The sequence below is a fragment of the Drosophila ficusphila genome, unplaced genomic scaffold (assembly GCF_018152265.1).
Source record: "Drosophila ficusphila isolate 14025-0441.05 unplaced genomic scaffold, ASM1815226v1 contig_414, whole genome shotgun sequence".
In the NCBI taxonomy this organism is placed as follows: Eukaryota; Metazoa; Arthropoda; class Insecta; order Diptera; family Drosophilidae; genus Drosophila; species Drosophila ficusphila.
Window position 1 is genome coordinate 2,546,209 of NW_025064328.1, and position 19,359 is coordinate 2,565,567.

The window sequence follows — 19,359 nt, forward strand, 5'->3', positions numbered from 1 at the left end:
TTTCTTTGTTGTGTTTATATGCTGTGAGTCAGTCCAAAACCGTGATAAAACCTCAGGATCGAAACAAAATTCAGTCGGTAACCAAAACTTCAAGTATCGAGATGGCTCTGGTTTCGGATGAAGAGTGGGTGGAATACAAAGTGAGACTCTTTTTATCCTAGCAAACAACGCAATATTCAACAAACGTATTTATTTAGTCAAAGTTCGACAAGAGCTACGAGGCGGAGGAAGATCTAATGCGTCGTGAACTCTACGCTAAAGCCAAAGCCCGAATTGATGAACACAATCGTAAATTCGAGAAGGGCGAAGTGACTTGGAAAATGGGAATCAATCATTTGGCGGACCTCACCCCTGAAGAATTTGCCCAGCGGTGTGGTGGCAGAGCTCCACCGCATTAAATAATGAAATCTCAACTAAATCCCATTTTTGATAGCTTTTTAAAAGACAGTAATCTCTCTGTTATTGTATAAATATGCATTTGTATCTTTTTACCCACCCCCAAAATAAACAATAAATCAGCTGTTTTGTACTTTAAAAAGATTTTGACTTCTTTGTGTTCCGGTCACTCTGACAGGGCCAACAGTTCACTGAGTTTTCGTTCAATGAACCGATGTTTATTTGTTATTGTCAATATGCAAATAAATAAGTATATCTGAGGAGGTCGATTGCCATTTAAAAATATCCTTGATCGTACATATACAGGTATAATGTTTTTGCACTTGCGAAAAAAAATAGGAACTCTCGAGCTAAATGAGCTAGTTCCGATTCTTTTCCCTTGGAGCCAATAAGTGAACCGAACTGCAGTGCCGACGAGCGGCAGTTCACACACAACATTTGAAAGTTTGTAAACTTTTCCTTTCGATCACATTGACACTGACACACGTAGTTATTTGTTTTTTAACTTACACTTTTTGCTAAACACGCGTAACCCCGTTTTTGGCACAATCTCTTGCAGAATCTTGCAGCAGCAGTAGTTGAAACCCGCAGTCTAGCCAACCATGTCCGGAATCATGCGTGTGCCATCGATTTTGGCCAAAAATGCAGTCGCCTCTGTGGTATGTAGTTTTCTCGACAGTTAAACGGATTAAATCATTGGCAAAACCACATACTGTAATACTGGTTATACAACAGGGTTTGTGAAGAACCAAACTGCTCGTGATGTGACAACAGAAATGGCCAATAAATTGGCTAAAAACGCGGAGCCCGTAGTTGTGTTATGTAATTTCCCCACAAATTGTCGTCTAGTTGTTGCTAATCGCCCTTCTGCTAGTGAAGTTTTCTTTGGATATAGGCATTATAATGCAATCGAGTTGTATTCAGTGATTTTCAAGATTTAAAACCAAAAAGTTAAGAGTGGAACCAGCGAGGTTATGTTTTGCTGCCGCCCCGCCCCCTTTACCATACCTTCTCTTAATTTATGATATCGTGCATTTTACCCTGCGTGCAACAAATAGTCTTAAAAACACTAAATTTTTGGATTAACGGCACGCCTTGAAAAGTTCTATAAGTTCCGCTCAATAGAGGAAAGAGAGTGCAATTTAGTAATACTATAAAAAGAGAGTGAGAGAAAGAAGAAGGCACGTCGGCCAGCTAACAAAACTAACAGCTGATTATACAATTGAGCTGATCATTCTGCCGATCCCCGCCCCCTATCTCCCATACCCACTGAAGAAAATGACAGTATAATTATTTAATTTGGCTATTACATAAGCCGTTATCACTGCAAGTCTCTCTTTTTGCTTCTTTCAACTGGTCTCAGTTGCGTACGTCACCAGTGTGTTTCCATCTAGAATCTAGAAGAGTTCTCTTTCTCCTCACATTATCTTAGCCTAATCATATTATGTTAGTTGCAATTACTTCTCGTGCACCTACGTTTCCGGACTTTTTTTTTTTTTTAATTCTGATAAGATAACGTTATTTTGCTGCATACTATTTGAATATTTTTATAAACCTTGCAGAGACTAGGTGATTTTGAGCATTATTAGGCCAGCTTAAAACATAGTACAGGGATTAATAACAGTACACAGTAGTGCATCTCTGGGTAAACACATTTTTAACATTTAAATTTTGTATTAACCATTAGCAAAAGCCAGTTCATTGAATATACTTGACATTTTCACATCAGTTGCTCTTAAGGCTCGTCTGAAGGCAGTAATCTCTTAAATTTACGTAATTTTTTTCACAGACGATTGTGAAATTCTTTTGAATCACTAAAACAAGCAATGCTTTGATGACTTTATAAGCAAAGCAGACTTTTAAATTGCTAAACGTGTGTATTTCATTTGCAAAGCGCAGTAAGGGGCCATTAAAATAATCACAACATGCAGCATCCTATAAAATGCAATATGCATACATTTGTAAATATACGTATGTGGTTTTATTTGATTTTGTACCTTAAATATATAGACCATACATTTAACTCCATTTCTATTTTTTAGCAACGTGCCGCGGCAGTCGGTGTCCAGCGCAGTTATCACATCACACATGGCCGCCAGCAGTCATCGGCGGCCAACCCGGACAAGATTTCGAAGCAGTACCCGGTGGTGGACCACGCCTACGATGCAATCGTCGTGGGTGCCGGAGGAGCCGGCTTGCGGGCGGCTTTTGGCCTGGTGGCCGAGGGATTCCGCACGGCGGTGATCACAAAGCTGTTCCCCACACGCTCGCACACAATTGCCGCCCAGGGCGGAATCAATGCGGCACTTGGCAACATGGAGGAGGACGACTGGAAGTGGCACATGTACGACACGGTCAAGGGCTCCGATTGGCTGGGCGACCAGGATGCCATCCACTACATGACTCGTGAGGCGCCCAAGGCAGTCATTGAGCTGGAAAACTACGGCATGCCATTCTCGCGTACCCAGGACGGAAAGATCTACCAGCGCGCCTTCGGAGGTCAGAGCTTGAAGTTTGGCAAGGGCGGTCAGGCCCATCGCTGTTGTGCCGTGGCCGATCGTACCGGTCACTCGCTGCTGCACACGCTCTACGGTCAATCCCTGAGCTACGACTGCAACTACTTCGTGGAGTACTTTGCCCTGGATCTTATCTTCGAGGATGGCGAGTGCCGCGGCGTGCTGGCCCTCAACCTGGAGGATGGCACTCTGCATCGTTTCCGCGCCCAGAACACGGTCATCGCCACCGGCGGCTATGGACGCGCCTTCTTCTCCTGCACCTCAGCGCACACGTGCACCGGTGACGGCACCGCCATGGTGGCCCGCCAGGGTCTGCCCTCCCAGGATCTGGAGTTCGTGCAGTTCCACCCGACTGGCATCTATGGTGCTGGTTGTCTGATTACCGAGGGATGCCGCGGAGAGGGTGGTTACCTGATCAACGGCAACGGCGAGCGCTTCATGGAACGCTACGCCCCGGTGGCCAAGGATCTGGCCTCTCGCGACGTCGTCTCGCGCTCGATGACCATTGAGATCATGGAGGGCCGCGGCGCTGGACCCGACAAGGATCACGTGTACCTGCAGCTGCACCATCTGCCGCCCAAGCAACTGGCCGAGCGCCTGCCCGGCATCTCCGAGACGGCCATGATCTTCGCCGGCGTGGATGTGACCCGCGAGCCCATCCCCGTGCTGCCTACAGTGCACTACAACATGGGCGGTGTCCCGACCAACTACCGCGGCCAGGTCATCACTGTTGACAAGGATGGCAAGGATGTGATAGTGCCGGGACTCTATGCCGCCGGTGAGGCGGCTTCCAGCTCGGTGCACGGTGCCAACCGATTGGGTGCCAACTCCCTGCTGGATCTGGTGGTCTTCGGACGTGCCTGCGCCAAGACTATCGCCGAGCTGAACAAGCCCGGTGCCCCGGCTCCCACCCTCAAGGAAAACGCTGGTGAGGCTTCGGTTGCCAACCTGGACAAGCTGCGCCACGCCAACGGCTCGATCACAACCGCCGATCTGCGCCTGAAGATGCAGAAGACCATGCAGCACCACGCTGCTGTCTTCCGCGATGGACCCATTCTCAAGCAGGGCGTTGACAAGATGAAGGAGATCTACAAGCAATTCAAGGACATCAAGGTCGTCGATAGGTGGGTAATAAATATTTATTATTTTTCGGCATTCTTTAAAACGCATTTGTATTTAAAGGTCGCTCATCTGGAACTCCGATTTGGTGGAGACGCTGGAGCTGCAGAACCTGCTGGCCAACGCACAGATGACCATTGTGAGCGCTGAGGCGCGCAAGGAATCGCGTGGTGCTCATGCTCGCGAGGACTTCAAGGTCCGCGAAGATGAATACGTAAGTCTCTCATGTGTCCAAACACTTGAACTACTTAATAATCGATTTATTGGTCTTGCAGGATTTCAGCAAACCCATCGAAGGTCAGCAGAAGAAGCCCATGGATCAGCATTGGCGCAAGCACACGCTCTCGTGGGTGTGCAATGACAATGGTGACATAACGCTGGACTACAGAAACGTGATCGACTCGACGCTGGACAACGAGGTCTCCACGGTGCCACCGGCGATCCGCTCCTATTAAGTCTACTCCTGGAGTTGCAGGACACCCGCATACACACCCCCTACCATCACACAAATCACACCTACGGATGTATACTTAATCGTCTTTGTGGAAGCCAGTAAAAAATTTTGTCAAGGCGCGAATGTGCTTCAATGTGCTACCAACTGGTGACTCGGAATTCGGCAGCGGTTCCCTGGCGTCTTACAATGCAATTTAAACCCAGCTATACTTTACATCCTATATATTCTTTATATATCAAAATCTGATGTTTCTATTTATTTTTTTACGCTGCCCTCCATTTGGTAACTTTTCGGTTGTCGATTATTTGCAATTCTTCATAAGCGAAAAATGTGTGTGAGTAGACAACGAGTAAAGTCTTGAGAGCCTGTTAACAAGCAAATGAAAACAAATCCAACTACAATTTTCTAGTATTTGTTAAACTTATTAAATTATTGAAACGAAAACGTGTAAAAACAATAAAAAAGAACAAAAGTCGAAACCATTTGCTATACAGTAAATAAAAGAGATGAAGTTTAAGTGCGCAAAGAAAACAATTATGATTTAGCCTCGAAACACGTGCAATTGGTTGGGCTTAACCTCCAGCTGTGTCAAAATATCTACTGCTGCGTTGTTAAAACCACTTGGTCCACAAATTGCTATGTAAGTACAACAGTCCGGCTGTTTTTTCTGGAACATTGGAGTTAGTAGCTCCAGCGATATCCTTTGTGGGTTACTCTCAGCCTGGGACAGAAAATTTGTGCAGCTAAATCGCTCATCCTTCAAGTGTATTTCCTCTAGTTTTTCCTTCAGCCAGATGTCTTCTGTGGTTTTGTTAAAGTAAAACAGCTTTAAGCTTTCGCTGTGGAGATAAAAATTGTTTTAAATTCTACATGCCGGTAAAAATATATCATGAAAAACTTACATTCGATTTGTGCTTCTTTTTAGAATGGGCTGAATTAAACTTAAGATGGGTGTCAATCCGCTTCCTGCTGCCAAGAGAAGTATGTTCCTGTGCGCAGTTAGTTCGGAAAGCTGGAAATTTCCCCGTGGTGGGCTTAATTGAATGTGAGAACCAACTTGGAGCTGATGCAGGTGACTAGAAACTGGTCCATCGGTATATCTTTTAATCAGAAAGTTTAAGCATTCCGAATTCAAGTGCGTCTTCTTGTCCAAATTCGAATAGAACTCATCCACAGGTGTATAGCTGCGCTGAATTATATCTCCATCCAGGTGGACTTCTATATCCACATGGTAACCTACTGGCAGGAGCATCAATACTGGCTGAACACTTTTCAGTTGCAATTCAAAGGAGTCGTGGTTGAAATCGTTACGGAGAATCACCTCATAGTCGTAAGACTCCTCTTGTATGCTGGTGGAGCTAAGCTTGCTGGATACATGTGTGCCGTATGTTGACCAGGGTTCCTCTTCTGCCTTGCCAAAAACCACTTCAATCTTCCCCGTCTCCGCACCGATTTTGGCCACTTTTGGAGGCCACTTTACCTTATTCGTTAGCTGAAAGTCAAAGCAATGCCAGTTGTTCTGAACCAAAACTCTTACTGCCAACTGTTGTGAATCCTTTTGCCGGATTAGCAATCCCGGATTGATCAAGCTGCGGGTGTAAAAAATCAGGGTGAGTTCGCTCCTCTGCTGAATCCAATCAAAACGCGGAACAATCTCTGGTGGTTTTAAAATTACATTGGTAATCTGGGGACTATCTTTGGATTGTTTTGACTCATTCTCTTTGAGTGGGCCCACGTAGCATTTCCCGAGCAATTGTGGATAGTTAACCCAGGCGTGCACCTCGTCAAATAATTTGGTGGCATCGCGTCCAACTCCTCGCATTAATTCATCAACTCCACCCGGATGAAAGTCCATATAACGAGTGACATTAAAAACACAACCTCGAATGGCCATCCAGGCATCGCCGATCTTGTTGTGGAGAGCCAATTCGGTCCGGGAAACAGGCACCACACGTCCTCCGGTACCCGATAGATCCGCTCCGGAGTTGCACAATCGTATCCAGCTCATCAAAGAATAGCCTGGCTTCAAAGCGCACTTGTTGCGGGGATTGCCTGTGGCTGAACCCGAAGCGGAGGAGGAAGCTGATCCATTCAGCTTTTGAGGCGCAGTGACGGGCAATTGGAGGCCACCTGCGGATCCTGCTAGAGATACCACCTGAGGTGGCCTCAGCGGTTGGTTACTGGCAGGGGGTTTGAGTTCCGGATCGGACATTATCAGTCCCAAAAAAAAGCGGTATTAAGACAAATCAACAAGCTGTTTAGTTGTATCAAAAGCAATAAGTAACACAAAAAACAGCTGATTGAGGTATTGGTTCTATTAACCAGCGAAGTTGCAAAATGAACTAGTTCTTAGTTCCGTGGCGGTTCTATTCAAAAACGTAAATATACCCTTGACCCTTATTAAAAGTTTGTAAAAAAAAGAGAAGAATTAAAACAAATCGACAACATCTTAGTGATTTCCGATTTTGATTTATTCATTTAAGTTCTCAATCGTAGTATTTATTTGACACATTGAAATTGAATTTTCGATATAATACCTTGGTCGATCCGTGCGGATCTCTACTTTGTTGCCTACAAACACTCAATTAATTGTGATATTTAAATATGTGTGCATACATGCTAATGCAGATGCCCTGTATCGGGTTGTTTCACCTCAGCTGCCTTCCGACCTCCATTCACTGACTAGAAATGCCGCTCCAACTCAAATCGTCGACTACTTTTCTTTGTGCTATAGGCTGCCAGAGAGAGAATTATTTATACTAAAGTTCGAAGTGCAGTTGCAGATTATACGTAAGTGAATATCGATACCGTCGTCTTCTTAGTTCTTCACAATGCTTATGGTGTAATCTCGTCAACGCCTGCGCTGCCAGTTGGTGCTGCTAAATACATGCTGTTTTACGCGCTAGCTTTCAAGGGCCCTAATAATATCGGCTTGGCATGGTGCCGCAAGTCTTTTGTAAAACATTACAAATATCATTATAGTTAAGGTACAACTAAATATCATCATTAATGTAATCGAAATTAGCTAACCCGGCTCACTAAAGCTAACTAAACATAAATATATACGAACGTACGAACATAAGAATTCACAGAAACGAGTGCGCCTCACAAAACTAAACCTGGGCCGTTTGGGATGGTGCTTCATTGTGTATTAGCAGCATGGCAACGCAATGGGTATCCGGATCCCCATCTCTTCTGGAAGCCATCGTCACCTGGCAAGCCCGGAGCTGGCTGACTGGGCCTTTGCCTGCTTGCCGTTGCCAGTTGAATTCGATGTCGAGCCGCCAGCATTGGCGGGAGCAGCTGCTGCGTTTTGTTCGCGATCCCTTTCGGCGCGATGATGGTGGCCATGCTGATGGTGATGATGGTGGCGCCTGCCGCCGCGATAGTGTCGCCGATTGTGATGATAGTTGTTGTTGGTCGGCTCCGGCATTATGCGCTGGGTCTCCTGCACCACAGGCGCAAATGTGGAGCTAGTAGTGGGCTTGAGGGGCTCATCTTTGGCTGGTCCCTCCAGCTTTTTGGCTGCCTCGGCCTCCTCGCGACGCCGCCTTCGCCTGATGTCCTCCTCAGTTTCGATGGAAATCACGCCCGATCCCTCGGCCTTCACATCAATTATGGCGCCGCGACTCTTCTGCTGCAAATACAGCTCTGACATGCGTTGCTGCATCTGACGCAGCTCTTCGGTCACCTTGAACTCCGGTGCATTAAGCAGCTCTGACGGCGGCATAGCACACTTAAGGCTGTCGGTCTCGTCGCCAATGTGCTCTCGACAAACAGGACACAATGCCTGAAAGGGATCGGCTGTCTTTTGCAGCCAGGCGGGCAATTTGTCGAACTCCTCCTGATAGTTGCGGCGCAGTGCGTTCAAATGACGAGCCAGACAGTAGCTGTGCAGATAGTGGAAGCACTCGGTGCGGGTGAACTCGTCCCCGTCGGCAAATCCATACAGACAGACGACGCATTGGCCACTGGGCAGATTGCTGCCAGTCAGGTGCTCCCGCACTACCTCAATAAGGTCAAAGACGACCGGAAAACCCAGTGAATCCTTTATCTTGGCATTGCAGGCGCTCCGGATAGCCTCCAGTCGGGCATCGTCTAATCCTCGTGGACGAAGTAACTTGAATGTGGGACTCTCTTCCGGATATCCTGGTGTCGGGTGAACCTGCAAGGTGACGCAAACGTATTGCTGCTCTTCCTCCTCACCGGTCAAGGGCAACACTGTTGTCTCGATCTGCTCCACCTCGCCGCTTTTTGGGGAATTCAAGTCTTAAATTTAGTATCATAAACATGTGCAAGGTATCGTATCACAAACCTGGGCGTGCGTTTGATACAAACATCCTCCATTAGGATGGCTTCCAGGGACTCCACTTCGTCTTGTAAACTGAAAAAATCTCCAGTCCATAAAAAAACAGCTATCAGTAAGCTCTTTTGTTTACTTACGCGTCCATTTCGACAGGAGTTATTTAAGAATTTGAGTATTTCTTGAGGTTTTGTTTAAAAAATCGATTTGAGACACCTGAAATTTAGCGAAAACACGGCGGCCGTTTACTACTTTGCCTAAAATACCAAAAACGCATTTGCAAAATTACCGAAATATATTTTTAACATTATGGAAGCTTACTGACTGGTATGGTCACACCGACCTGCATAACATATTTCCATACAAAATATTTTAGAAATTAGGAATTCTAATTAATAGAATAAATGTTGCGTCGAGGGTTTTTATCTGGAGTACGCCACGCCCTTTGGAGTCGGCATATGTCGGTGGTAGCCAAATCCCTAAAGTACACACAACACGGCGAGCCACAAGATGTGTTGCAGCTGGTGGAAGACAATCTTCCAGATCCCAAGGACAAACAAGTGCTGGTGAAGATTCTAGCGGCTCCCATTAACCCGGCCGACATCAACACCATTCAGGGTAAACTGAAACTATTATAGATACAAAATATATATTATAAAACGTAAATAACGCATAGACCTAATGCGGCAACCGGATTTCAACTGCAGTGCTATCTTTTATTTACGAAGTTGTTAAAATTCCTTTATTCCACACAGGTAAATACCCGGTGAAGCCTAAGTTTCCAGCCGTTGGCGGCAACGAGTGTGTTGCGGAGGTTATCTGTGTGGGAGAAAATGTTAAGGGCTTGGAGCCAGGACAGCATGTTATTCCATTGGCAACCGGTCTCGGCACCTGGACTACACACGCCGTCTATAAGGAAGATCAATTGATGGCTGTGTCCAAGAAAGTTGGTTTAGCGGAAGCTGCCACTTCGACGGTGAACCCCACCACCGCCTACCGCATGCTCAAGGACTTTGTGCAGCTTTGTCCGGGAGACACGGTTATCCAGAATGGAGCCAACAGCGCAGTCGGCCAGGCAGTGCATCAATTGTGCCGAGCCTGGGGCATCAATAGTGTGGGAATCGTTCGCGATCGGCCGGAGATTGCTGATCTCAAGCAGATGCTGCAGTGCCTGGGCGCCACTGAGGTACTGACCGAGGCCGAGATTCGCACCAGCGACATCTTTAAGTCGGGCAAGTTAAAGAAGCCTCGCCTGGCCTTTAACTGTGTGGGTGGAAAGAGTGCAACGGAGGTGTCTCGTCATCTGGACAACGCTGGCGTGTTGGTCACTTATGGAGGCATGTCTCGTGAGCCTGTTACCGTGGCAACTGGACCCCTCATCTTCAAGGACATTGCATTTAGAGGCTTCTGGATGACTCGGTGGTCTAAAGAAAATTATAGCTCCCCAGAACGCTCGAAAATGTTTAAGGAAATTTTTGAGCTGATGGAGCAGGGAAAGTTTGTTGCCCCTACCCATGAGATGGTGCCCTTAAATAACTTCAAAGACGCCGCTGCCGCTGCCCTGAGCTTCAAGGGATTCACCGGCAAGAAATACATCCTTGATATGAGCACTTAGATGCGCAACATGAGAGGCTAAGCCTTTATTTGTATGTACATATATTGGATAATTAAATTGTTATCTACTGTGATACAACTCAGACCATTTCCACCTCGTTAGACTGATACTTAAGCTGCAGGGTCATGGCGGAGGGCGACGTGACATCGGTGACTGTCAGCTGCTGTCCGTCCTGCAGACCCAGTTCGCCCAGCGATTGCGTCAGGTTCTTCCGGGTGGCCGCTTCAATGCTCTTTACTGTGGACATGTAAAGAGTTCTCTGCTTGCCGTTCTTCATCACAGTGGTGAGAGCTGGGTTTTTAAGCTGGAAGCGCGGCGAGTCGCAAAGCAGCTTGATCACATCCTCCAGTGTGGTGGTGTTTGGATCCTCGATGGGCAGCAATTGTGGCGTGTTACTGCAGGCCAAGCAGGTCTCCGACTTTTCAGCCTCGTAGGTGTACGTATAGATTCCATCGAGATCGTTAAAGTTAAAGTAGTTGGCCATGCTGTCGTAGCAGCTGGTGGCCAACTTAAAGATCTCCAAAGCACATGCAGCAGCTATGGCTGCATTTGTACTGGCCACAGCGGGGATTATATGCTTCACAACTCCCTGAACCAACCGATATGTCACTCCGGTGATGTTAAACTCGTTGGCACGCTCCAAAGCCCTTTCGTAAACCCATCCAATGTGCTGTGGATCGTCGCCATCCAGGGGCACTCCAAATGGGCTCTGTTTCTCCCACTGTATGATCTTTACGTACTCAATGCAATGCTCAGGCAGTCGGGGAGTATTGGCAATGGTACACAGGGGATAGTTGACCTGCGGCGGAAATAAGTCCAAGGTGCACTCAATGCATGCCGTAAAGCCAGGCAAGATGACACGGGCATTGCCCTTGAAACCTTCGGTGCCGCCATCAATCATTGGTATTATAGAGCTGGCATCTATGGTTCCATCTTCTTCGTAACGCAGCATTGAGAGGAGCATGCCATTGATCCAGCGACGGGCCACGATCGAATCCAGGCCACATACAACTAGGTGAAACTGCTGGTAGAATGTCTCGTCGAAGTCCTGGATCTTCTTAAAGTGAGGCGTCACCCGGCAAGTTGGTACTCGACCGTTGATGAAGCGCGCTGCACACTCCGCCTTCGAGGCGCCAATGTCTGAGCGACGGAAAAGGAACTGCCGGTTCAAGTTGGACAGCTCGATGGTGTCCATATCGATGACGTGCAGATTGCCAAATCCCATCAGAGCCAAATCCTTTAGCAGTTCGCATCCCAGACCGCCGGCTCCGATGATCAGGACTTGGCACTTGGTCTGCAGGAACTCCAGGTTGTCCGGCGATGCCGAGAAATCGTCCTTGCAGAAGGGACCCTCGCGTTCCAGAATGTTGCGTAGTCCATTGAAGCGCTTGCTCTGCAGGATCAGGGCGGGATTGGGTGAGTGCACAGACATTTTTGAGCTCGACACAAATCAAACTGCTATTCGTTTTGCAACACTGGTCAAGAAGAAGGTGTTAAGAATTAGAGACGACAGTTTGTTATTTGCAAAGCTATCGTTTAATAGAATTTCTTTAGAAATAAAGCAGTCAACTCATGATTTTCGCTGAGTAATTTCATTAATTGACTGCTGGTTAAAATTTCAAGAGTTCATAATTGACTTATGTATAAGGATGCCCTTAACATTTCTATTATTTCATATCGATATTTTCTGTCTAGTTGAAAACCATACTTTAAGACCATGCGGTCACACTGCTGCATGGCGTCAATTTGAAAACAACGGAACTTGAAAAAACAGCGCGTCCTTTGCAGCGTGTTCTGTTTTCAACTGGTTTCTTGTGAAGATAAAACAGATTTTCGTTTTAAATTTGCGTCGAATCAAGGCATCTAGTGCGCAGGCGGTCCCTGTAGACAAAAACAAATCTACAAGTACCAGGAACAAACCGAAAATGGCGCTCTCTGCCTTGGCGTCCTTTGATGATCTGCGGCGCTGCATGCAAGTGCTGACCGATGGAACAGCGGAGGAGGGTGAGTAACAAGAAATCATAACCAGCACGACTGAATCCTTACAATCGCTTTTGAAATGCAGAGTTCTTGCGGTTCCTGCGAATGTTTGAGCAGTACCACGAAAAGTGCGCTGGCTATGCGGCCGAAACGGCTAGGATACAAAATGAGCTGGACAAATCGCTGACCAAGATGGGGGACTTGGAGGGAAAGCTTTTCCATGCCCGTCGCATCATTGACATGGAGATAAAGGCGCGTCGGCAGGCGGAGCATGAACGTGACGCCATGGAGGGAAAGATAATGGCTGTGGCGGATCTCCTGCGCCACGAACGCAATCTGAACAATGAGACCCGCGACAAGCTGGCCTTTCTGCACACGCTGCCCTCCTCAAGGAAACGCAAGTCCCTGAACGCCGTTCGGGAAGACAAATCTTACGGTGACATCAACTCCACCGGTTCGCTGCTGTCTGACTTATCTATCACACACTCTGAGGACGACTTCCTCGATGTGCGAACATCGAAATCCTGGCGGGAGCATCGACCCTCTCTGCCCAAGAACCAAATTCCTTCCGTGGGAAACAAGAGATCGCGCCTGAGTACCGGTCTCAATGGTAGTATGTCGGGGAATACGCCAACTACTACAAAGTCGCGGCGCTCTGGCGTCGGCGTCGGAGTGGAGCAGCACACAGTAGACGTGGCTCAGGGCGCTGAGCGCTTTTGTGCCACCACCAAGGTAACAATACCCCAGGACGGGCAGGGTGTGATCAGGGCAGAGTCGACCATTGAGTCGCTGCCGGTGATTGGTGGAAACGAGAGGATTGGTGAGGGTCTGTCTTCGACACCACGTCGATCGGTTCTAAAGGAAGCCACAGCTCCACCGTTGACGCCAGTAAATGCGATGGCACCACATGTGGCCGCCGAGTCGGGAACTCCTCTGCAGCACCGTCCGCTGATGAGACAGCATACCTTCAGCCAGAAGACGTTCTTGCGCGGCGACAATTGCGTGCAGTGTCAAAAACGGTAAGAGTACAGAACGGGATTCATTTTCATTTTCTTAATATTTTACCTTCATCCAGCATTCGGTTTGGAGCCGTTGGCTTGAGATGTCGGGATTGCCCGGTTCGCTGTCACATTGATTGCCGGTATCTACTTACTGTCAGCTGTGTGCCACAGACGGGAACGCCAACTACAAAGGCCATGACTGGTTACGTTTCCGACTTTGCTCCGTCCATTGCACCCATGATTCCGGCCCTTGTTGTGCACTGTGTCAACGAGATCGAGGCCCGTGGCCTAACCGAGGTGGGCCTCTATCGGTTGTCCTCGTCGGAACGGGAGTACAAGGCGCTTAAGGAGCAATTTTTGCGTGGCAAGGCCACTCCGCATCTCGGCAACACGGACATTTATGTGCTGTGCTGCTGTGTGAAGGATTTTCTAAGATCACTCACAGAACCTCTTATTCCGACCAGCCAGTGGAAGGATTTCGCCAACGCTGTGCAAAATCCCGATACCAATATGGCCCAAGAAATGCTGTACAAGTCGGTGAAGCAGCTGCCGCAGGCCAATCGGGATACTCTGGCCTTCCTCATTTTGCACTTCCAGCGAATTGCTCAGTGCCCCGTGGTGTTGATGCCAATCGACAACATCTCTCTTATCTTTGGGCCCACAATTGTGGGCTACTCAACGCCAGATCCCGATCAGCATGCTATATACACGGAGGTCTTCACTCAGAAGCAGGTGATGAAGGCGCTGCTCGAGCTGCCAGCTTCCTTTTGGGAGCAGTATATTGTCATTGATTCTACTCGAACCCCGGCGACAGTTATTAAACGGGTACCCAGCAACAAAAATGACCTTCTGTCCCTATATGGTAAGTGGCACCCCATTAGGAGTATATATCTAATCTAATCTAATTATCTTCCTTGCAGCAACTCCCTTCAAAGGCGGCACCATAAAGAAACGAAAGTTCTATGGCACACCGCCGGCATCTGCCCACAAAAAATAACCAGACTTTCCTTGTTGGAAAGCATTTGACTTGTTACTTAAGTTTACTTCAAGTATTTGCAGTTTTTTGTTTCCGGCCAACCCTCGCGAGCTGTATTTATACTTGTACTCAACTAACCTTTTACGTTTTTCTTTATAATTAATTTGTTCGATTATAAGCTAAAGCACTTTATTCGTACTAACATATAAGCATACTCACATTGAAAAACAAAGTAAAATATGCACAAATACAAGCAAAGAGAACAATGAAAAAATAGTTTAATAAATGAAATTAATATAAGGGTTTTTACTCCCAAGAACTTATTTGTTTTAATTTTTTTGGAAATAGTAAGATTTCAAAAAAGAAAAAACAGTGACAACCACTTGTTGCAGTGACTAAACTGTGACTGGGAAGACTGCCGTTTTTTCATCGACAGAACACGTCCACACTTTATCGTCGAGAGCGCCAATATTGCTCCAGTGCTCCGCAGCGTAAGTTCCCGCATTGAAGCGCCTCCAGATTATATTCTCTCGACGATTAGATAACGAATTTTACTTGCAGCCGGCTAATAGTCCTTCTTGAAAATGGCCAACATCGCTAAGATCTTTGCTACCCGTGCCCAGAATGTCCTGCAGGCGGCCGCCCGTCAGCCACAGGTTGCTGTCCGCTTCAGCAGCTCCTGTAAGTATATAAGGAATTCCAGGGAGATCAAAGTCCAAGCGATTGGTGACCAGCTCCACCTGAAGCTGGAATATCAAGATATCGAGTGCCGGTTTCCACTGAGAACTTGGTACTTTTCCAGCCAAACATTGGTTGCGTAATATTCACACACGATCACCTCATAATGCTATCTCTTTTTTTGTACTTTAGCCACCAACAACTGGGAGTATATTAAGACCGAAGTGGCCGGCGAGGGAAAGAACGTGGCCGTGATTACCCTGAATCGGCCCAAGGCATTGAATGCCCTCTGCAATGGCCTGATGAAGGAGTTGTCCACCGCGCTGCAGCAGTTTGGCAAGGATCAAAGCATCGCCGCCATTGTTTTGACCGGTAGCGAGAAGGCCTTTGCCGCTGGAGCTGATATTAAGGAGATGGTGGGCAACACCTACTCGCAGTGCATTCAGGGAAACTTCTTGAACGACTGGACTGAAGTGGCCCGCACCCAGAAGCCCATCATTGCCGCCGTGAATGGTTACGCCTTGGGCGGTGGCTGTGAGTTGGCCATGATGTGCGACATCATCTACGCTGGCGATAAGGCCAAGTTTGGTCAGCCAGAGATTGCCCTGGGCACCATTCCCGGAGCCGGTGGCACCCAGCGCTTGACCCGCGTTGTTGGCAAGTCCAAGGCCATGGAGATGTGCCTGACCGGCAACATGATCGGCGCTCAGGAAGCCGAGAAGCTGGGTCTGGCCAGCAAGGTGGTGCCCGCCGACCAGTTGTTGGGTGAGGCCGTCAAGCTGGGCGAGAAAATCGGCACCCACTCGAACCTGATTGTGCAGCTGTGCAAGGAGGCTGTGAACACGGCATACGAGACCACGCTCCAGGAGGGTCTGAAGTTCGAGCGTCGCACCTTCCATGCCACCTTCTCCACGGTAAGTTCTTGCTTAAGTTTTTATAATACACTATCTAATCTCTTTGTTTTTCTTAGGCTGATCGTAAGGAGGGCATGACTGCCTTTGCCGAGAAGCGCCCCGCCAAGTTCACCAATGAGTAAGGTCGGATTGAAAGCCAGATCCAACCCAGCCAGCATTGCATTTATATTTTCGTAACAAAATCTGTTGTTTGTACGCAATTAAAACTTTATTCGTGATAATTTGAAAACGTTAAATGTACAATAGTTTTAAAGTATTCATGTGAAGCTTGCTAGCCCGGCTGTCAGATGAAATTTCAAGCCTGTAAAAAGTTGATACTTCACCTGACAGTCGGGCAGCAAGCTCCTCTTGTCTGCTCCTAGTCGAAGCAGAACAAGTGCTTGGGCGACTTTGATAACCTTGTGTAAGAAGTTTTCTTGATTCCCCCGATTTTCGAAGACAAGCTGGTTGGAAATCTGTGCCCAGTGTAACGAGGACTTCGAGAAGAAAAATCTATTCCTCCTCGCATTCTTGACGAACCTGAAAAACTTTTGCTGTGCCCAGAAGCATCGGAATCATCGCAACATTGAACATAATGTCGGCGACTTCGTGATCTAGAGATATGTTTTAAATTTTTGTGCTTCGGACAATATTGTGCGAGCTGGCACCGATTGCCTTTTGATGGATTCAAGCCAGAATCACTTTGATGGGCGGAGAGTTCATAGTTCTGATATGTGATGATTCCTCGACGTATGTCCGGATATCGTGGCTCCGTTCGATGTGAGGTGAGCAAATAATCAGTGCACGGTCTGCATAAATATCTTTGTTTTATAGCCCTTTTTTGTTTCTCCTCCTCCCATTCTCGCTGAGCACGGGATACCCTCGGTTGAGGAACTTGGCAGGAATACTGCTGCGTTGGATCATGACGTATAGATTGACCACTAAACGTGCTGCTGCAACTGTCACATGAAACACTTCTCTCGCATCGGCTTGTTTTTCTTGTCGGCGATCTTTGGTAGTTCTTGAATTTTGAAGGCCCTCTGGAACAGGATGGTTGCTCTGAACAGGAGTTGCTCCTAGAATCTCTTCTTTTATATGTAAACCTTTCGGAACCAAAGAAGTTTGACGATTTGGTGAGCCGTTTTGGTTTTCGCTGTCTTTTTGAGTTAGATTCCCGATACTCAAAACTGGAGCTATGTTTTGTCCAAATTTTAAGATCTCTTGGACCTCGCAAACTTTGAATTCCAGACGGGATATTTCTGTGAACTTCTTCATCTTTGCACCTTTCTCTGGCATTAAAGGAAGTTTCTAATCTTTTAGAAATACCTGCACTAGATTCTTCGGATAGGGCACTGTTCATTGGTCTTTCGCTACCTGATTGATTGGACTTGAAATGGAGCGCTTTAGGACTCGTCGAGAAAAATCGCTTGGCAAACGCATGTAGTTTGGGCAGCAGGCGTGGCTTTTTATGGACATGTGTATCTGAGTCTCTGTTTAACTTGCTGAAAAACATTCTTGAACACTTGTGATTTCTTTTTGGTGTTGGATGCACTTCATCCTCCCAGACTACCGAGCTTTCTGTAAGCTGTTTCTTTCGATTACTAGTATCCGAATTTGAATAGTTATATAAAAAAGATCGGCGACTGTGTTGCTCATCAAAATGATTAGCTGAAGCTCTGCTGCAGGAGCATGTTTCCTCTTTCTGATGTGAATTATTATTGTTGGGTATCTGAAACCGAATTTGGGAAATCGGACTTTCTGTATCGCTCTCCCTTAATCTCCGTTTTGCTTGTTTTCTTACATCTGGACACGTTTTGGACCAAAAGTAGGAGTAAGGTTTACTTTCTGGGAAGAGTTTTCGCTGGTGGCACTTGTGCTTCGCCAGACGTTGCTTCTCTGAGCCTCGAATATCCGGATCGACTGCGGACCAGAGGTAACAATACGGCGGTGGCTTCTTCCTTTTGCATTTCCGGATTGGACCTCCAGTTTGATCTATTATCTTTTGATTCTCAGAGCGATGTACAAATCCTTTGTAACCGGTGGAAACTTCTTTTCGGTTTGGAGGCATTTCTATATCGCTTTGATCATAGATTTTGGGTCGTTCAGATTTTACTACACATAATGATCGATGACTGGAGATGGATGTGTAGAAGGTGTTCTCAGGAGTTTCTGGTTGAATCTTACAGTCATCTTGACTTGGGTAACTACAGAATTCATTCTCTTGGTAACTTTTGCTGCAGCTCCTTGGCTTTTTATTTGCAGCCCCGCATACACATTTATTTCCTTCGATTGCCTTAAAGAAAGGACGATTTTCGTACTCAATGCTTCGTGGATCTCGATCCTTTTTGAATTTCACATTTTTATTGGGAAAGATGGTTAGATTGCAGGATCTGGGCAACCATTTGGGCAGATCAATAGGGCAAGGACAAGTCATAATTTTTTCCATTGGTTTTAAATTGCTCTGAGATCTAGAAGCAATAATATGATTTGGTTGACTTGCGGGCTTTAAACTGTACTGAGATTTGGAAGCCACAGACGGAAGTAACGAATGATTACTGGCATATATTCCATGCAGTGTACTCCTTTTTTCTTGCTGATTATTATCTAGCAGGAGGTAATCGTCATGTTGCTCTTCTGAAACTAGTGAATAACTTCGCCTTTTCCCAGAACTACTTTTATTGCTTGTAAACAAGCTTATGCGCTTTGGTTTGGCTTGTGATGTTGAATCGTCCTGACTGGAAGGCCGGACATTTTCTTTTTGGGGACAGGGGCTTGGCTTAAAATGACGTTTACAGTTTATATTGGTACACGGAAATTCCAAAGGAGCCGCCGTTTCGATTCCAAAACGCATGTGGCGTCTTTTGGCCAACGCGTCGTACTTGTAATAGGAGAAACTTGGCCTGAGGGAAAGGTACTTACGAGGCAGGTGCTCGAAACCCTTCAGTCTTGCGTGGTGCTGCTTCAGCAGAGAGAGAAATTCAGGGGATACCCTTCGACCTGGAAGGGAATAGGTCGCCGCCTTGTTTTTCCGACGTAAAGCATGCCTTACGGGCACTCGAAAACGGAAGCAAATCTTCTTTTTAAAAGGCGTCCTTTCAGATGTGGCTTTTCTGGTTTTCAAATACCACTCCGTCGCTTTGTCATTCACATCGAAGTACTTCAATCCACGTCTGGCTATACCTTCAGGTTCCTCGTGAGCAGGAGGATCCGGCTGCAGAGTGTGGCAGTTCAAGGAATCCAAACAATCATGTCCACAAGTCAGAAAATCGTAATAGGAAGTGCAGGTATTCTGCAAATTCAGCTTCTTGGTCTTAAGAGCACTCAAAACATTCATCGCGGAAAGGAAATTTTGTTAAATTAAAACCCAAAATTTAAAAAAAATGGCTAATTGTTCAAAGCCAGGCCGATTGAAACAGAAGTACTTCTAA

The 19,359-nt window shown here is 46.7% G+C and overlaps 9 protein-coding genes across 10 annotated transcripts; 5 read left to right on the forward strand and 4 right to left on the reverse strand.

Moving 5' to 3' along the window:
• Window positions 1-538, forward strand: LOC108094761 (protein CTLA-2-alpha). The gene is made up of 2 exons (XM_017195517.2): window positions 1-140; window positions 198-538. The coding sequence occupies exons 1-2, from the start codon at window positions 102-104 to the stop codon at window positions 396-398; spliced, it is 240 nt and encodes a 79-aa protein (XP_017051006.1). The 5' UTR covers window positions 1-101; the 3' UTR covers window positions 399-538.
• A 207-nt stretch (window positions 539-745) lies between these two features.
• Window positions 746-5,002, forward strand: LOC108094747 (succinate dehydrogenase [ubiquinone] flavoprotein subunit, mitochondrial). Of its 2 annotated transcripts, none has more exons than XM_017195500.2 (5): window positions 746-840; window positions 956-1,055; window positions 2,439-4,036; window positions 4,095-4,245; window positions 4,307-5,002. In XM_017195500.2, exons 2-5 carry the CDS (start codon window positions 999-1,001, stop codon window positions 4,484-4,486), a joined length of 1,986 nt encoding a protein of 661 aa, XP_017050989.1. In that variant the 5' UTR covers window positions 746-840; window positions 956-998; the 3' UTR covers window positions 4,487-5,002. The 2 variants fall into 2 exon arrangements, with proteins under 2 accessions (XP_017050989.1, XP_017050990.1); XM_017195501.2 differs by having other exon boundaries at window positions 779-882.
• Window positions 4,975-6,764, reverse strand: LOC108094750 (cytochrome b5 reductase 4). Its single transcript, XM_017195507.2, has 2 exons — window positions 5,388-6,764; window positions 4,975-5,324 (listed from the first exon to the last, which is right to left on the reverse strand). The coding sequence occupies exons 1-2, from the start codon at window positions 6,695-6,697 to the stop codon at window positions 5,027-5,029; spliced, it is 1,608 nt and encodes a 535-aa protein (XP_017050996.1). The 5' UTR covers window positions 6,698-6,764; the 3' UTR covers window positions 4,975-5,026.
• A 174-nt stretch (window positions 6,765-6,938) lies between these two features.
• Window positions 6,939-9,039, reverse strand: LOC108094752 (E3 ubiquitin-protein ligase RNF25). Its single transcript, XM_017195509.2, has 3 exons — window positions 8,929-9,039; window positions 8,801-8,869; window positions 6,939-8,735 (listed from the first exon to the last, which is right to left on the reverse strand). The coding sequence occupies exons 1-3, from the start codon at window positions 8,934-8,936 to the stop codon at window positions 7,694-7,696; spliced, it is 1,119 nt and encodes a 372-aa protein (XP_017050998.1). The 5' UTR covers window positions 8,937-9,039; the 3' UTR covers window positions 6,939-7,693.
• A 79-nt stretch (window positions 9,040-9,118) lies between these two features.
• On the forward strand, window positions 9,119-10,490 carry LOC108094753 (enoyl-[acyl-carrier-protein] reductase, mitochondrial). Its single transcript, XM_017195510.1, has 2 exons — window positions 9,119-9,406; window positions 9,544-10,490. Exons 1-2 carry the CDS (start codon window positions 9,193-9,195, stop codon window positions 10,401-10,403), a joined length of 1,074 nt encoding a protein of 357 aa, XP_017050999.1. The 5' UTR covers window positions 9,119-9,192; the 3' UTR covers window positions 10,404-10,490.
• LOC108094751 (nedd8-activating enzyme E1 catalytic subunit) lies at window positions 10,400-11,867 on the reverse strand. Its single transcript, XM_017195508.2, has one exon. It carries the CDS (start codon window positions 11,833-11,835, stop codon window positions 10,483-10,485), a length of 1,353 nt encoding a protein of 450 aa, XP_017050997.1. The 5' UTR covers window positions 11,836-11,867; the 3' UTR covers window positions 10,400-10,482.
• A 264-nt stretch (window positions 11,868-12,131) lies between these two features.
• On the forward strand, window positions 12,132-14,679 carry LOC108094748 (rac GTPase-activating protein 1). Its single transcript, XM_017195502.2, has 4 exons — window positions 12,132-12,407; window positions 12,469-13,402; window positions 13,459-14,246; window positions 14,305-14,679. Exons 1-4 carry the CDS (start codon window positions 12,329-12,331, stop codon window positions 14,379-14,381), a joined length of 1,878 nt encoding a protein of 625 aa, XP_017050991.1. The 5' UTR covers window positions 12,132-12,328; the 3' UTR covers window positions 14,382-14,679.
• A 114-nt stretch (window positions 14,680-14,793) lies between these two features.
• Window positions 14,794-16,188, forward strand: LOC108094756 (probable enoyl-CoA hydratase, mitochondrial). Its single transcript, XM_017195513.2, has 4 exons — window positions 14,794-14,851; window positions 14,922-15,041; window positions 15,231-15,952; window positions 16,009-16,188. The coding sequence occupies exons 2-4, from the start codon at window positions 14,945-14,947 to the stop codon at window positions 16,072-16,074; spliced, it is 885 nt and encodes a 294-aa protein (XP_017051002.1). The 5' UTR covers window positions 14,794-14,851; window positions 14,922-14,944; the 3' UTR covers window positions 16,075-16,188.
• A 103-nt stretch (window positions 16,189-16,291) lies between these two features.
• LOC108094732 lies at window positions 16,292-19,340 on the reverse strand. The gene has a single exon (XM_043208366.1). The coding sequence runs from the start codon at window positions 19,263-19,265 to the stop codon at window positions 16,311-16,313; it is 2,955 nt and encodes a 984-aa protein (XP_043064301.1). The 5' UTR covers window positions 19,266-19,340; the 3' UTR covers window positions 16,292-16,310.
• Window positions 19,341-19,359: the final 19 nt, after the last annotated feature.